This window comes from Bos indicus, chromosome 1 (assembly GCF_029378745.1).
Source record: "Bos indicus isolate NIAB-ARS_2022 breed Sahiwal x Tharparkar chromosome 1, NIAB-ARS_B.indTharparkar_mat_pri_1.0, whole genome shotgun sequence".
Lineage (NCBI taxonomy): Eukaryota > Metazoa > Chordata > Mammalia > Artiodactyla > Bovidae > Bos > Bos indicus.
In genome coordinates, this window is record NC_091760.1 from 128,631,780 (window position 1) to 128,650,063 (window position 18,284).

An 18,284-nucleotide genomic window follows, 5' to 3' on the forward strand; every position below is an offset into this window, starting at 1 on the left:
CTCCCTGTGCTAATGATGATTCTGAAGCCTTTTACAGAAATGATTATATGATAATACCAAATCTGATGGTAGATTCAAGCCATCATTTATAGTAATAGGATCATGATGAAGCTTCCTGAGGTATTGCTTCTTCTAATACTTTTGGGGGGCAGGGCAAGAATCAGCTGAGCTTCATCTCACATTATTAGAAGATTGTCACCAGGGATTTCTCACAGGGAAAGGCCCTTTTCTGGCTCTGATGCTGAGCCTCTGGGCAAAATTATGGGTTGCAAATGCCATGGTCCTATGGGTGAAGCTAGGTTGGCTGGCCACACATGCCCATGGGACAGCTCATGAGAAGGATGGGATTAGAGAAAGGGGAATCCACTGACCACTTGTCCTTTTCCATGCCCCCTCCCACTTCTGTGTATAGACCCTCATAGTGCAGTTTAATGTGTTGGGGGTGGGGTTCACAGGAGGGTCATTCTGTGCACCTGTCTTCTAACACTAGTTCCTCTGTCCCTGGTACTAATGTGAGCTTCACTGAATCAGCCATTGGAACAGAATAAATGAGATGCTGTCCCTGCCCTAGAGACTAGGGACCAATGAGTGCTTCTGAGCATCATGGACTGGAATAGATGACTCTGTGGGGGAGGGGGTGGGGAGGAAGTGCTCTGTGTTTAGGGAGAACCCAGGGAAAAAAAGGAGGTATCATCCTAAATTAGATCACCTGGAGAATCAGCAAAGACTTCCTGAAGGAAGTGGTTGAGCTGGGGCCTGTAAGACTGGTGGTGTCTTCTAACCAGCAATGGGGTGGAGTTCAGGAGAGGGTCGTTCCAGGCATGGGTCCTTGTCAGGCAAGAAGCTCTGGAGGCTTCACGTTGTCTGAAGGGCCTGGCCAAGTTCAGTGAGGTTGGAGCTGACACACAACTCTGCCATCCTTTACTGCCTTACTTCAAAGAACTGTAGGGGACCCCTCTGCCAGGCATTCTACTGCTCCTCCTTTGCTCTGGGGACCAGAAGGAGTGAAGACAAGAGGGAGCACTCTCATTCTTTTGGTTCCGAGGCATGCCTCAGACCATAGGGTTAAAGTTATGGGAAGGCAAGTCCAGGCTCAATAATTAGGAAGTGCATTCTAACAATATTGACTTTTTCATATTAAAACAGACTGAATAGGAAGGGAGTGATAGGCATATGTTCATATGTGCTGTGTGCTTAGTCATGTCTGACTCTTTGTGACCCCATAGATTGCAGCCTGCCATGCTCCTCTGTCCACGAAATTTTCCAGGCAAGAATACTGGAGTGGGATACCATTTCCTATTCCAGGGAATCTTCCCTACCCAGAGATCAAACCTGTGTCTCCTACGTCTTCTGCCTCCCCATCCATCAGTGATTTGCCCAAACATTAGTTCTAGTAACTAGAACTACTTAGGCCAGGATCAGAATGCACACCCAGGGACCTGACTTCAAAGAGAGTGACTTTTTTTTTTTTTTTTAACCAATGCTGCCTCCCACAAAACACTGCAGAATTCTGAGCCTAGGGTTAGACCTGAGATAATAAAACATACTGACTTGCTGACTGTTTTGTATCTTAGTTTCAATTTAATGAGCAAACAGTAAGCCAAGACATTTCCTTTTATTAGCTCTTAGTAGACTCCTGCTTAAATGGCTCAGAGGTCCAGGGAATATTGTCTACAACCTCAATGAAGAATGTGGTGAGAAAAATACTTTTACATATGTGTGTGTCCTATATGTCTATTTTGTGTGGCATCTCTGAGGTTGCTGCCTGCTCTGCGGGGCTGCTCAGAAGCGTTTCTGGAGGGCAGTCTGGATATTCTTCAGCAGGCCCCACTTAGCTCGGTTCTTTCCACGCCCATCTGGTGTTACCACCTGCAATCAGAAGCAGAGAGCCCTGGCACCAACCACAAGGGACATAGCAGCTCCCAGAAGCCTGGCCTCTGCAGCGGGCCAGACATTACACACATTATCTGATTAGCTCCTCATGCCAACAATCACATGAGGCAGGTGCCGTTGATCCCATTTCAAAGATGAAAAAACTGAGGCTCAGAAGAACCAGGTAGATTTCCTAAAGTCTCAGTGCTAGTATGTGGTGGGTTTGGGATTTCACAGAGAAGGTCCCACTTCTTTAAGGCAAGAAGTGAGTGCTGATTATTGTGTTGAGGTTGTGACCCAGGTAGGCTTCACCAGAAAGTAGCCCCAGGGTGCTCCCCACCCAACCCATGGAAATTGTTTCTGTCACAGCTCTTATCATTTGTTCATTTCAGCGAGTGTGTTTCATTTTCTTACCAGAGTGTGAGCACCTTGATTGGGATGTGGAGGCAGTGACAATCTTTCATCTCTGTATTGCCAACATCAGATATGGTACAGAGAAGTGTCTTGAAAATTGAATGAAAGGTGAATAGAGTCATAATTTGTACATCTGCCAACCGCTTCTCTTTGATGCTTCATACCATCCCTGACCACAGTGCATAGTCAGTGCTCCCTAGAAAAGGCAGCTTGCATTGGGTAGCAGGACTTTCCTAGAAGTCTCACCAACTCAGCTTAGATGTGGAGCTCCATGCCTTACCTTGAGCATGATAGACTTACCCAGATCTTGCCCTGATGGCATTTCTATTCCTTCCCAATACACATTTACTAAGAAGGCATTTAGGGAGTGAGGTCAAAATCCGGGTGTGATAGACAGCACACAGGACAAATGAGCTCAGTCTTGATGGATCAGGACTCATGGGGGAGGTAGAGTGGGGGTGCAGTTTGGATTGTGAAGAGCAATGTTTGTACAAAGCACAGAGTCTGTCTATATAAAGATTTTTATGTTTGTATTCAAGGGGAAAGGACACTATTACCATTATGCTCTCTAGTTTTGCAAAATTTATTTTTAGTTTTAGAGAAAACAAGGCTTCATGCAAGACAAAGATTATATGTATGGTGTTAGATTACCCATCCCTAGATACAAATGGAAATAATACTTGGAGATAACCCTGATAAGGGTTATATAAATGTGTAAGATACACACACAGAGCTACTGGGGGCAATGAGGAAGAAATAACAGTGTTGTGACAGGTTGAGAATTGACTCATAAAAATAGGGGTAAATCCTACAAAAGCTCTGTCATAAAGGACAGGATCTTCAGAGATAAAGCCTGAGTACGACATGTAAATGGGGCAGTGGGGACTGAGGTGTGTCTCTGAACAAGAGGATCAGATGAAACAGGACAGAAGAAACAGAGAAGAGGACTTGAGGTACTAAAGACACTGAAATTATAGCTGATAGGCCTTCCCCTGCCCCCAAACCTCAGATGGCTTTCCAAATCAATTCTATCAAACTTTTGAAAAAGAGTACTTTTAGAAAATAGAAAAAGAGCAATAGTTTCCTAGCTCATTTTATCAAGCTAGTAAAATATTGGTTCTAGAAGCAGATAAAACCACACAAGCAAAACAGTATAGGTCCGGTTCATATATGATCATAGATGCAATACTCCAAAGCAAAATATGAGCTAACTAAAACCAAGTATATTATAAAAATAATGCATCATGATCATAGAGGGTTTATTCCATGAATTAAAGTGGAGTTTAACATCAGAAAAATTAATGTGATTTATTTCATTAATGCTTAAAGGAGAAAAATCACATGATTATCTTCAATGATTTAAAAAATTATAAAGTTGCATAAGCTCTCAAAAATTTAAAAGTAGACAGAACTTTCCCTAACTTAATAAAGATTATACATCCCAAAAACTAAATAAAAAAACCATCAGGGTTCAATGCAAAAACATTAAAATTAAGAATAAGACAAGGACATCAACTCTTGCAACTGCCATTTCTACAGGACCCCTAGCCCTGGCCAAAGGTATAAGGAAAGAAAAAGAAATCAATGTTCAAGAATTGCAAGAAAAGAGATAAAACTATCATTATTTATAGCTGATATGATCTTATGCTTGGGAAAAAAAGCAGAATCAACAGATAGGCTCTCAGAATAATGAGACACTATTGAGATTGCTGGAATCATGATTAACCTATCAACACAGTAGTTTTTTTTTTTTTTTCCAAGCCAGCAATACATTAGAAAATATAATTAAATAAAAATAACATTAATAATATAAACTAAGTCTGTAAAATATATAGTTTAACCAGAAACATGTAGTACCTCTACAAGAAGAATTTTAAAACCTTAATAAAGCACACAGGAGGTGATTTGAACAAAAATCAGAACTATTACAAAAATATTGTCTCCAAAGTAGAGACTCAATGCTTCCCCAACTGAATTCTACTCATTTTATCTTTTCTTTCTTTCTTTTTTTTCTTTAGGAATTCAATTTACTTACTCCAAAATGGAGTTGGCCTTCAATAAATGAGGCCTTTAAAAAGCGTTAATTTTCATGCTTCATGTAAAGGAATGCATTTCTATTATTAACTAAGTAGACCTTAAAAAAGAAAGAAGGACAATAGGGAGACTTACCTTAGCAGTTCATTAAGACATAACACAAAGCTGAAATCAACAATAAAGTAGTGTGGTATTGACATACGAGCAAACAGACCAATGGAATACAATAGAGAGCTCAGAGAAATGCCTCTGAATATATGGCAGTTTAATACAAGATCAAACTGGCATCCTTTTTGTATTCTAATGGAGAGGATATTGCTAGGTAGATGATATTGGGAAAACTGACCCATTCAATGTCCAAAAAAGTAGAACGTCCATACCTAGAACTACACACAAAGGTGAACTCTGGATGGATTAAAGTCCTAAATTTCAAAGGTCAAACTAAAGTTAATAAAAGAATATGTGGAAGATTACCTTTGTGATATAAGCCTTCTTAAGGACTTTTTAAACAAAACTTCAAAAGGTCAAACCATGAAAAAAATAACTGGTGACACTGATCACATCAAAATGGAAGATTTCTGCTGTTTCATGAAATACACAATGAACAAAGTGACAAAGTAGACATTAGTAGACAAATGTCAGAACTGAGGAGATATTAGCAGTATCTAAAACCATGATCTAGAATATACAAGGTCATACTGCAAATCATCTAGAAAAAGAAAAATGCAGTGGAAGAATGAGTACATGATATTTAGCAGGCTATCTGCAGAAGAAGGAATCCTGAAAACAAGCCTATGAAATGAAATTTTAAATAATAAGGAGACAGCACTTTCTACCTATTGGGCTAGCAAAATGGTAATGGGCTAGGTGGGGTCTAGGATATAGGGACCCTCATTCACTCCTTATGCAATGTACATGCATCCAGTCAGATCAAGTACACACACACTCTATCCCCAGCAATTTCACTCATGGTATATGTCTGATAAGGGCTGAATTGTTTCAAAAATTTTTATGTTGAAGTCCTATTCTCAGTATTTCAGAATGTGATGTATTTAGAGACAGGGCTTTCAAAGAGTTGATTAAGTTAAAATGAGGTCATGATGGAGGGTCTTAACAAACCTAGACAGTGTATTAAAAAGCAAAGACATCACTCTGCTGACAAAGGTCCATATAGTCAAAGCTATTGTTTTTCCAGTAGTCATGTACAGATGTGAGAGTTGGACCATGAAGAAGGTTGAACGCCAAATAATTGATGCTTTTGAATTGTGGTGCTGGAGAAGACTCTTGAGAGTCCCTTGGACTGCAAGGAGATCAAACCAGTCAATCCTGAGGGAAATCAACTCTGAATACTCATTGGAAGTACTGATGCTGAAGCTGAAGCTCCAATACTTTGGGTGCCTGATGCGAAGAGGTGACTCACTGGAAAAGACCCTGATGCTGGGAAAGACTGAAGGCAGGAGGAGAAGAGGGTGGAGAGGAGACGGCAGAGGATGAGATGGTTACATAGCATCACTGACTTAATGGACATGAGTTTGAGCAAATTCCAGGAGACAGTGAAGGACAGGGAAGCCTGGTGTGCTACAGTCCTTGGGGTCACAGAGAGTCAGACATGGCTTAGCAACTGAAAAACAACAACAAATCCAATGTGACTGTCCTTATAAGAAGAGGAAGTCTGGACACACAGAGGCACACCTGAGGTGCACTTGCATGAGAAAAAACTCTGTGAGTCTTTTCTCACAGGGAGAAGGTGGGGAGAAAGTAGACATTTGCAAATCATGGGGAAGGGTCTCAGAAGAAACCAGACCCTCCAATACCTTAATCTTGGGCTCCTGGCTTCCAGAACAGTGAGACAATACATTTCTGTTGTTTAAGCCAATTAGTAACATCTAATGTGACAAACTCTAGTAAACTAATAAAATGTCCCAGAGAAAGTCTCACATCCTCATCCCACCCACAAAATATGAATAAGGCTGTTCACCGAGCATTATTGGAAGTCACCTGAGTATCTATTCTGCTGAGTCAACAGGTAAAACGTGGTGAACACCAGCTTATTGTAAAGGATGGGGCAGTGTTAGGAGTTAGGGGCTAAATGCGCCCAACAACATGGGTGGTTCATAAAAACAGTGTTCAGAGTAAAAAGGTAAGACACAGTAAGTTATGTAACACCATGATGTTTGCGTAAATTAATAACATTCAAAAAAATACACACCATGTAAGAACACATAAAAGCAACAAGATGCACAGAAAACATACTGGAATGGATATTTAGGGAGGGAAGGCAATGGCACACCACTCCAGTACTCTTGCTTGGAAAATCTCATGGACGGAGGAGCCTGTTAGGCTGCAATCCATGGGGTCATTAAGAGTCGGACACGACTGAGCGGCTTCACTTTCACTTTTCACTTTCATGCATTGGAGAAGGAAATGGCAACCCACTCCAGTGTTCTTGCCTGGAGAATCCCAGGGACGGGGGAGCCTGGTGGGCTGCCGTCTATGGGGTCGCACAGAGTTGGACACAACTGAAGTGACTTAGCATAGCATAGCATAGTCACAAAAGGAATTAAATACATAAATAAGAAAGGGCTTGAAGTCCTAAGATTTTTTGCCCAATAAAACATAACTCTCAAGAACAAAAGCACCCCCTAATACCAAAAAAAATCAAATAAACAAAAAGAAAAGGGCCTTAAATAGACCCATGTTGGTAATGGACCATGGGTTGAGGTGTCTGACTAATTCCACCTTCTGTGTGTGAGGTTAAAAAATGATAGACCCAGAGGGATGGTATGGGGAGGGAGGAGGGAGGAGGGTTCAGGATGGGGAACACATGAGAAATAAAGGAATAAAAATTTAAAAACATGCTGGAAAAAAAAAATGATATATCAGGTTTGAGCCTAAATTATACTCATTCCAGGGTTCTAACTTATTGGCAGGGAAAATGGAAAATAGGAAGGGACTAATAGGGTTCTATTTACATGAACCATCAAGGGGCCCTTTGGAAAATAATGAATTCTAAGGAGACAGAGCATGTAAACCACTTCAACTTCATTTCAGGGCATGGAGTCACTGTGAGTATGTGGGTGAGTGAGAGGGTAGCTTCAGGGTAGTTATTTCAAATGCATACTAGTGTTGGTCACTCAAATTATCCTCTAACCCCAGCCCCTGAATATGTATGTGTTACCCTAAGGCAGGGTGTCTGCAGTAGGGACAGAAGGAAAACCAGAAGGAGGCTTTTGTGAAACTGAACATGTCCAGGAAGGCCAGGTAGCCCTGCTCTGTGGCTGGACTTCCAGCCTAAGTGCAGCCTGAGCAGGAAGGAAGCAGCCCTGTGGGTACTCAGGGTAGCTGGCAGGACCACTTCCTGAGCACACCTGAGGCATAGTTGAGGGGCGGGACCCAGTACAGACTGAGAAGGAATTTGAGAGTATGGGTGGGGACAGGGATTGGTGCATTTCCTTAAGAACTATAGGGAATGACACAGAACAGTACCAGTTTGTGATTATTCTGGGGCCTGAATATCTGTCCTCAGACCTGATGTAAGCTGGGAAATCTGGTTTATGTCAGATTGTGGTAGGCAGAATAATGCTCCCCGCAAAGATGCCCACATCCAAATCCCAGGAGCCTGTGAATGTCACGTTACATGGCTGTGTTGTGTGTGCTTAGTCACTCAGTTATGTCTGACTGTTTGTGACTCCATGGACTATAGCCTGCCAGGCTCCTCTATCCATGGGATTCTCCAGGCAAGAACACTGGAGTGGGTTGCCATGCCCTTCTCCAGGGGATCTTCCCAACCCAGGGATTGAACCCAGGTCTCCCACAATCCATGCAGGTACTTTACTGTCTGAGCCACCAGGGAAGCCCTGTTACTTCGCAAAGGGGGACTAAGGTTGCTAGTCAGCTGGTTTTAAGAAAGGGAGATTAAGGACTTCCTGGTGGTCCAGTGGCTAAGACTCCACGCTGTCCATGCAGGGGCCTGGGTTCAATCCCTGGCCAGTGAACAAGATCCCACATGTTGCAACTAAAGATCCTGTGTACTGCAACAAAGACTGAAGAGCTCATGTGCAGCAACTAAGACCTAGTGCAGCCAAATAAATAACTATTAAAAAAAAAGATAGAGGGATTTATTGAATCATCAAGTGGATCTATGTGACCACAAGAGTCCTTCAAAGTAGAAGAGGGAGATGCAGAAGGGAACCACAGAGATGATGATGTGAGAACTCAGTCTACAGTTGCTAGTGTTGAAAATAGAGGAAGAAGCCATGAGCCGAGGAATGTGGCAGCTGCTTGAAGCCTGAAAAGGCAAGGAAATGAATTTTCCCCTGGAGCCTCTAGAAATCACATAGCCCTGCTCACACCTTAGATCTCTGATCCCCAGAATTGTGAGTTAAGAGGGAAATTTGTATTGTTTAAGCTACCAATTTGTTACAGGAGCAATAGGAAACCAAGGCACAGGGGAAAAGTTAGATTTGTCATGGAAGGACTTCCCAGAAGTTTGAAGACTTCCCTGGAGATTTGAAGTCAGAGGGAGACAATGGGGTGAGAATGGGGGCAGTGGTCTAGAGGAAGAGCAGGAGGAGGGACGGAGCCCACAGAGTACATGATTGGTCCAAAACCACGTCTCGATTTCTTCTCAAACATCAGTGAAGCTCTTGGATGTTAGAAGCTCTCACCTGGGAACTAGGGGCCAGGAGGGGTGAGCAAGACAGCATGATGCCTGTCCTCACTGAGTCGCTGCCTAGTGGACTTGGGGCTTGGACCCGGGTACGCTGCTCAAGCCCAGTACTCTTTCTGATGTATGATTTTGCTTCGTAAAGAAAAGTCCCACTCACTGCTGTTGTTTGGACAGCATCCTTCCAGAGTGTGAGGCCAGGTCCCCGAGGCTGAGCCCACCCTGCCCAGACTTCACTGCATCTGATTATCTGATTATGGTGCATGGGACGAAGAACTCCTGCCTTGGATGAGACCTAGGTTCCCACTCAACTCCTTCGGGTTACATGAGGCCAGTCAATTTCCCTGTCTGAGCCTCAGTTTCCTCTTCTGTAAGCTGGAGGCAGTAACTGCCTGCCTTCGAGCGGCTGGGATGATCACTGATAATGAATATACAGTGTTGGACACAGAGTCAGCCTGCAATGAATGAGACCTTTAAAAAGTGTTAAAGTTAATTTTCATGCTTCATGTATTAGACTGCAAATAAAATCCCTAAAAAATAAAATCAACAAGCCACATACTATGAAAATCAAATATAAAAGGTGTTATTTCACTTCCTTAACAAAAGGATGGGAATATTGCATTTTGGATAAGAAATGATTCTGCTGCCTCATTACGGCATTTTAAATGAAACCTTTCAGGAATACCTGCATAGTACTGATGCCGAAGGAAAAATATTTCGATTTTATAGGAAAGAGCTGAAGTCATTACTTTTATGAAGCTTTATAAATGTCATTCAAACACACCATCTTATTTTCATTTGCTACTGAAGCCTTTACTTATGCAAATCATGACAAATGTTAAGGAAAGCTGAGTTTCCCCTGGAATGCTAATATAATCACAAAAAAGGAGGAAGAATTACTTCTGAAGGAAAAATCTATATTGCAGCTCTGTGAGTCAGATAAAAATGAAGCTTCCAGTAAAGCTCATTAATTAGTGCTCTGCTTATTTAGAAATTGTATTAAAAAGAAAAGAAACTGGAATGAGTTTTCTTCCTTTATAGGGAGAGCAAACGCTTGACCTAAACAGTTTCAGGGGGATGTTGCTTCTCAATTGATTGTAAAATAGCACATAACAACTTTCAGGCCTCTTCCAGTAGTTTGCAATTATTAATTTTACATATCAGTTTCTTTCCTCTCTCTTTTATGTAGACATTTTTTAATATATTTATTTGTTTGGTCACATTTTCACTCGTGTATTCATTCAATAACCATTAAGACCCTGCTCTATGCACAGTGCTTTGGTAGGCATTGTGGGAGAAAGAAAGATGAATTAAATGTGAATTTTGTTTTCAAGCAGTTCAGAGTGTAAGAGGGATGACAAAATATCTACCTAAGGAAGGCTGACACTCTTTGGTCTCTCCACCCACATCTTTGTCCCTTGCATCTAAAAATGACTTAAGATACATGTTAAAAAAAAAACCAATAACAGCACTGAGTGCCCTTCATGGGCAAGACATTTCAGAGGAATTTCTAAAAAATGAGAAGGCAGAGGAATTAGATTGAAGGAAAAATCCATAGTCAAAAGGACCTGCTGTCAAATGTGGCAGCAGCAGAGGGTGTTCTTTGCTCTGGAGAGAAGGGTACCAGCAAGAACTGGGCTGTGGGGCAACTGACCGACAGGGTACCTGGCTGGGGTCTAACAGGGGGAGCAACCAGGCGACTTTCTCATCAGTCACTCTGCCTTCCCGTGTGAGTATCTGACCTCCGTGGAGGGGGAGGGGATGCACAGGGGTGCTGTGCTCCAGAAACAGCGCATCGCATCGGGGTGGAGTAGACGGCCCCCATCCCCCAGGAGACTTGTTTCAAGTGTAATGAGCAACAGCACAATCCTCCCACTTCCTTTCATCACTAGAGGTAGCAACCAGTCAGATTCTTGAGTCCAGGGGCATGGAGCTAGTCAGACTGTGTTGGTCACACACGGATTGCACCACAAACCTCCAAAACCACATGCAAGCTGAATTTAGGGGAGGAGAAGTGATGGGCTAGCTAACAGTGGTGCAGATGTGGACAGAAGCAGAGATGGAAGGAGGGTGTGTGTGGGAGGGAGTAGAACGAGAGATGCTGATGGAGAGACTGAGAGAAACTGATGACTTGCCAGTTTTCTTGTGTATCAGGTGTGTGTCCCACCTGGAAGTGGTCTCATGAGAGTCCTCTCTCTCTGCACTATAAATTTCTCTTTTCAAAAGTCAAAAGGAATGGATTTATTCTCTTTACTTCTAAAGAATCTCTGATTAAGATATAATTTACTGATTCCTAAGAGCACTATCATGATTGTACAGTAAGATAGTTCTAGGCAGTCTTGGCATTTTTCTTCCCTTTCTCCTTTGAATATCAATAAAATTATGCCCCTGAATGTATTTCCCCTGGAGATAAAAGGAAGAACCAGCCTTGCATCACAAAAAAAGATAGGAATAATCTTATCCCTTCCTTTTTTGGAATTCTTCCTGGCTTGCTCACTGGCAACTCCTTGACTTTCAGATATACAACAAATACATTTTTTAGTATAAGTATTTCCTAAATATGGCATGGGATACACTAACACTAAAAATTTTATTCATTGCATGCATCCTGTATTTATATTGGTTAAATCTGATACACTATCTTTGCTTGAGTCACCACGGGGGCTAATGTGTCACTTTTTTTGTCCTTCTTACACCAAGATTATTTGTTTTCTAGACTTTGAGCTCCTTGAAGGCAAGAATTATGTCTTATTTTCCTTGGCACCTCTACATCCTAACCTGATACCTGGCACGAATGTTTTCTGAATCAGACTGAGGTGATGATTCTCAGGCCTCATTGGCAAAGTTGGTTGAGGCCAGGGCCCCTCTCTGTGTCCTTGAGTAGTAAGTTTTCTGGGAGTAGAGGGGCCTGTCACAGGGTGAGTTCCATGATCTCGCGATCATCCTGACAGGTGCATCCAAAGTGGATCAAGAACATCTGTCTGAGAAATAATGTGTACAGTACCTTGCAAATGTCACTCCACTGCCCGGGACCATTATCATTGATGGCTCGCACTTTAAACAGATACTCGGTGTTGGGGGTCAGGTTGTGTAGCTCCAGATTCTGCTGCATTATGTCCCGAATTTGTCCACAGAGCTCTGTCCGCACATTGTTAGGAGGGGAAGTAATGAGTTCGTAGAATTCCATCTCAAAAGAGTCCACGTCTTCTGTTGGGCATGTCCAGTAAACCTAGGAAGAAGTGGATGTATTAGTCGGGTATTAGCAGACACCATGCAGTTTTCTTTTTCCTTGAAGCTCGGTGTTGTTGACCCCATGGGGTAAGTTTAAACTGATTCAGTCCCTCTAGCTGCTGAAGACCTTGTGCAACAGTCTTGAAAGGCTGGGTGATGAGTCCTGACATGATGTTTACTATGCATTTTAAGAACAGATGGATGCTCCTCTGGCTTCTGTTCCTGTCAGTCAATGTGGAGGTGATCTTACCCTCTGAACACCACTAACCAAAGTGTCTACCATTTACTGAACATCTGTTATGCATCAGATTGTGTCAGACATGGCCTGACTCATGTGGTCCTCACAACTCCCTCAGAGGGAAATTTTATTATCCCATTTTACAGTGGGGGGCTTCCCAGGTGGCGCCACAGTAAAAAGCCTGCCGGCCAATGCAGGAGACACAAGAGATGTGTGTTCAATCCCTGGGTCAGGAAGAATGCCTGGAGTAGGAAACGGCAACCCACTCCAGTATTCTTGCCTGGAAAATTCCATGGACAGAGGAGCCTGGAGGGCTGTAGCCCATGGGGTTGCAGAGTCGGACACAACTGAGTCGCTGACTATGTATGTAGGCATTTTACTGTGGAGCTCAGAAAGGTTACATTTAGCAATTTCAACTAGAAGTTGAAAAGTGTATATATTTCAACCCTTCATTTATATACAAAAGAGTTGCAAAGAGGTGAAATTACTCATCCAAGTAATGGAGAATATATTTTCACACTCAAAGCATAAAATATCAACTCTTGGGAAGAGAAATATTAACAAGTGTTAATTAGTAGATTGTGCCTGATGTATAAGTATTTTATAATAACTATTTTTAAACATACATTGCATACTTTATTTAAATTTTCATAAAATTAAGTGTTATTGTGTGTACAGGGAGCTCAGCCCAGTTGCTCTGTGATGACCTAGACAGGTAGGATGGAGGTTGGGGTGGGAGGGAGGTTCAAGAGGGAGGAGATGTATGTATACTTAGGGCTTATTCACGCTGCTGTATGGCAGAAATCAACCAACATTGTAAAGCAAATATCCACCAATTAAAAATATAAAAATTTTGTGTATAAAATAAAGTTAATTTATAACTACTCTTATAAGTATACATATTTTAAAGTTGCTATGAATTTGTATGATTACTTTATAATTATTTTTATATATTTACACTTTTAAAAGTGTAAAAAGCCCAACTTATTAATAAGTCATATAAATGTATAAAGTTTTTAAACATTTTTTGATTACCAAAGTGTACTCATTTTAAATACAAACTTGGAAAACACATAAAAAGTATAAGAAATAAAATAAACATCTCTTATAATCTCAGAGTTCAGTTAATAATTATTATTTCTTTCCAATTTTAGAATACACACAAATACAAAAATGTATGTAATTTGGATTATATTGCTTTGATTCCTGCTTTTTTCACTTATTGCATTTTATATATGTCCCTATATCATTAAAAATTCATTAAAGCACCATTTTAATAATTGCCCCATAAATGATTTAGTCCTTCTATAGTTGAACAGTTAGGTTGTCTCTAATTTTACACTCTAATAATGATGCATTGAACGCTTTGGGGCATGGATCTTCATCAAGTTTTTAGTAATTTCTTCAAGAGGGATTTCTAGAAATAAAATGGAGTTTTTATAAAAAACTCTTTAAGATTTTTAAGATACATAGTGACAACTCATAAGACTAACTTACAGAGTATTTCCTGTGCCAAAAGGAGACAATAAATTTAAGATTTACCAAAGGAGAAATGTGTAGGGGTAGAGGTATAAATTAGGAGCTTGGGATGAACACACACACACTACTGTATATAAAATAGATAACCAATAAGGACCTACTATATAGCACGGGGAACTGTATTCAATATTCCATAACAACCTATATGAAAAAGAATCTGACAAAGAATGAATATATGTGTGTTTGTAACTGAATCACTCTGCTGTACACCTGAAACTAAAAAATCATTGTAAATCAACTATACTCCAAGTAAATTCAAACAAACAAAACCAAATATCCCCAAACAAAAGAGAACTGTTAGTCAATCATCACTCAAGAGACATGCCAATACTGATTTCAACTTCTGTATCCCTGAGCACTGTGATTCCTGTGTGAACTATTCCCCACGATCCTGAAATAGGTGCATTTCACCTATTCAGGTGAAAATATTAAAAAAATGATATTTTTACACCAAATACCACTGTCTGGCAGTAGGTTTAGGTGTCCTATTTTGAGAGTCAGTGACTTCACTGAGCTTTCCTATGTACGTTCCTTTCTTGAATTCATCAAGGGACCGTTTACAGGTGGCATAGGGAGACTGTTCTCCAAGCTCAAGTATAGGGCAAACATCACCAGTCGTTCCCATCCAGAGCTGGATCTTGCCAACCTCTCAAGTGGTCTGAGTTTCGTGGAGATGAGACCTAACGCAATCCCTGACGCAATGTCACATACATGCAGGTGTTGCTGATCTAGTATCATTTGGAAGTGTAGGTTCAGCTGCTTTGTTGTGGGGACCTGTTACGTGAAGGGCAGAGATACATTTGCTGTGTCTGACAGCCCATGGGAGGATATGTTCTGTATGTTCTACCTTGCAACATAAGGTCATTCCTGGAGCCAATTATAAATGCCAAAACATAGATTATGATGTTTCAGGAGAGTAAAAAAGTAAGGCTTGGTCAGTGTCTCCCTTTAATTTTCTTGTTTCTACATCCTTTGATACTGAAGTGTGGTCTGCTAATTGGCAGCAATGTCAACATCTGGAAGTCTGTTAGAAGTGCAGAATCTCAGGCCCCACTGAGACCCACTGAAGCAGACTCTGCATTTAACAAGATTCCCAGGCACATGTTAATGTTTGAGAACCACTAGTTTAGGCTTCAAGGACGTTAAGTGTCTTTGTGAGTGCTCTCAGATCATGAGGACTGAAGGTGGATTCTGCTCCATGGGAGCAGGCCATGGGTTGGCTTGGGAATTGTCCCTCTAGTGGCCCCAAGAGGAGGCAAGATATGCTCTCATAGAATACATTTTTTCCTCCCTGGATGCTAATGCTGCTGCTGCTGCTAAGTTGCTTCAGTCGTGTCCGACACTGTGGGACCTCATAGACAGCAGCCCACCAAGCTCCCCCATCCCTGGGATTCTCCAGGCAAGAACACTGGAGTGGGTTGCCATTTCCTTCTCCAATGCATGAAAGTGAAAAGTGAAAGTGAAGTCGCTCAGTCGTGTCCGACTCTTAGCGACCCCATGGACTGCAGCCTACCAGGCTCCTCCCTCCATGGGATTTTCCAGGCAAGACTACTGGAGTGGGGTGCCATTGCCTTCTCCAATAGAACATTATATAAACTATTCAGTTTAGATTCAATCAGCTAGATTTGAAAGGAATGTTAAGAGATGGGCTATTTGTTCATATTAGGCCAAGAAGGTCAAGGAAGAGTCACATCCCTTGACGCTGAGTGATGGCAGTTGTAGAGGTCTGTGAGAGATACATACCCTCCCTCACTAAAAAAAAAGCTGAATCTCAGGAGATAAGAACTGGAATTCCATTGGGGATTATCCTTCTAATCTTTCCAAATCATGAAGAGTCTAGATATTTTCTATAGAAAAAGTAGCAATTTATAGGAATCACAGCTGGTAAATCATGGAGCCTGCTTTTCTAATTCCAATTTCTGTTCTCTTTCTACTGTTACAGGCTTTCCTTTGGGAAATATTACCCTCTTCAAGCAGTCTCTTCAAGTTACTTTGGTTCCCAAATTGCAGTCTCTTTCAATAGAGAAGCTGTCTTTGAAGTGGAATTGGGGCTTTCAGATGCATATCTGGCTATGAGTTAAATACATTGTTTGGTTTAAGCCAATCTCGGGCTCTTAACGGACTGACCACACAGAGTCCAGAGGAACAGATCTGAGTGACCATATCTGAGTGGTCAATGAACTAAGTGCAAACTTTCCTGACTACCCACCTCCATGCCATAGCTCACACCCTCCCATCTTTCCTACGGGGCCCAGAGCCTTTCTTACCTTGGCAGCTCTTGGATACACCAGAGTCTGGTAGATAATAATTGGGCCTGGAGTCTGCACAGAGCTATCGTTGAATGAGTACCAGTTGTGGAAGCTATTGCTATTCTGCACAGGCTGATTTTCTACCCCTGCGCTCCAGTAGGTATAGAGGCCATCTGTGGGCTTGGCAGGTGCAGCTGACTGGGCTCGCCCATAGGCTTCCAGACCTATCTTGGTCTTCTCACAGGCAGGGGCATTGAAGGACAATAAGGAAGAGCTTCGCTGGTATATCTGCTGGTTGTTGAAGCTGTGGGTGCTGAAAGTGACCTTCCTGGCGATCATCATTTCTGACTGCAGGGGATAGGGGGACGGCAGGGAGTCCCCAGAGGAACACACCTTCTTGGGTCCTGTGGGGAAGAGCTCGTGAATGGCACTGGAGAGCTCAGCGAAGTCCAAGGGCATGCAGTTCAAGGAGTGTAGCCGGAGCTGTGGGTCGGGCCTGTAAGTGCTCTGGATGCCATCCTCGATCTGGTCCACCAGGATCTTGGCTGACTGCAGGAATGCCACTTGGCCTGTCTCCTTCAGCGCCTCCTTGGAGTAGGCAATCAGGCCATCCATTTCGTTCACCTTCATGGTAGTGACGTACACATACTTTTCAATTTCCTTCTGCCTGGATACCTCCAGATTCTCTATCTGCTCCATGATGGTTTTCTCTTTCTCCTGGAGAATGCTGCGCAGCTTGAGAAATCCATTTCTGATCTCTTTTCGCTTTACCTCCTTGTCAGCTTTAAAGCTGTTTTTTAAAATATTGAATTCCATGAGGTCATTATCAATTTCATAGCGGACTGCAAAACAATCAAGTTAGTTACTTCAGTTAAATTTTTCAGTTCCCCAGATATCAAAGCCAGTGGCAAACTAACTTGGGCTCCAAGGAAGTAGGTGAAAAGGGAGGAAAACCACTTGTTGCTGGGCTGAAAGATGCTAGTATAGGTTTATAAAGTGACTCTGGCCCCTCTCCACACACCCTTCTCTTCCTCTTTGTCTAACATTTCCCTTGGGTATGACAGCCAGCCTTCCCTGGAATACTTCTATCTAATAATTCTTATAGCCTTGGGTCTAAAGGTGGAAGTTCAAGGCCACCCTTGATATTAGTTTTCACTCAACTTTACCTGTTAGCAAGTTGGACTTGAGAAGAGGTGATGTCACAAAGTGGTGGATTTTCCCTATGTGAAAGCCTAAGCTTTTGCAGGGGTGGGAGAAGAAAAAAAACTTCTGATGACTACTTCTAAATATTGCTTTGTCTCATTCACCAAAACCCAGCCCTAGACAATAGTGGCAAATTAGCAAAGTTCCCCTTCACTGTGGCTTCTCTTTGACATGTCCTTTTCCTCTGCTGGGGGCTTTGACTCTCTTGGGTTCAACTGGACTCCCTGTCTTGCCTACCCCACCTCCCAGTTCCTTTCCAGAAAGGGTCTGCTGTTACAAGTCAAGGAAAACCAAGTTCATCCTGCAGCCTTGACATGGCATTTGGATTTTAAGTCCACTCAACTGTTCAACAACTATTTATGGGACATCTATTCCACATCATATACTTTTCTAAGCTCTAAGGATATAGATATGAGTATGAGAGACCACTGATGCCCCAGGAATGCACAAACCCAATGATGCTGCAGTGCAGAGGATGCCAGGGCAGGGTGAGCATGTGGCCCACCTCTGTCTGTGAAATGGCAACTTCATTGGCTTTACAGGGTTTTAGGCATTTGACAGCAATTTGAATACAGGTTAACCTTCTGTGGCCTATTCTAGAGGTAAGGTCCTCTCCAGGAAAGGGTGACTCTGCAGTAAATTGATGGGCTATAATCCTTTCCAGATTTTACTCGGCCGTGGGGATGACCAAATCTTGGTTGGTAACATGGTCCTGGATCCACAGTAAGTTGGATTTCTGTGGGTGGTGGCCTTTGTGACAATGATGTGCATTAAACCCTAGGGTTCTGGCAGACTGTGAGAACAGGACAACAACTGTCTTGGTTACCACTGTGACTAG

The 18,284-nt window shown here is 42.2% G+C and overlaps 1 protein-coding gene across 1 annotated transcript in view; it reads right to left on the bottom strand.

Moving 5' to 3' along the window:
- Nucleotides 1–1,394: 1,394 nt before the first annotated feature.
- Nucleotides 1,395–18,284, bottom strand: part of TRIM42 (tripartite motif containing 42) — a 30,509-nt gene continuing 13,619 nt past the window's right edge. The window contains exons 3-5 of the mRNA XM_019968017.2: nucleotides 16,262–17,085; nucleotides 11,991–12,215; nucleotides 1,395–1,869 (exon numbers count right to left, since the gene is read on the bottom strand). Of these exons, the coding sequence (XP_019823576.1) occupies nucleotides 1,783–1,869; nucleotides 11,991–12,215; nucleotides 16,262–17,085 (1,136 nt within the window). The 3' untranslated portion in view covers nucleotides 1,395–1,782. The remainder of the gene's footprint in view (nucleotides 1,870–11,990; nucleotides 12,216–16,261; nucleotides 17,086–18,284) is intronic.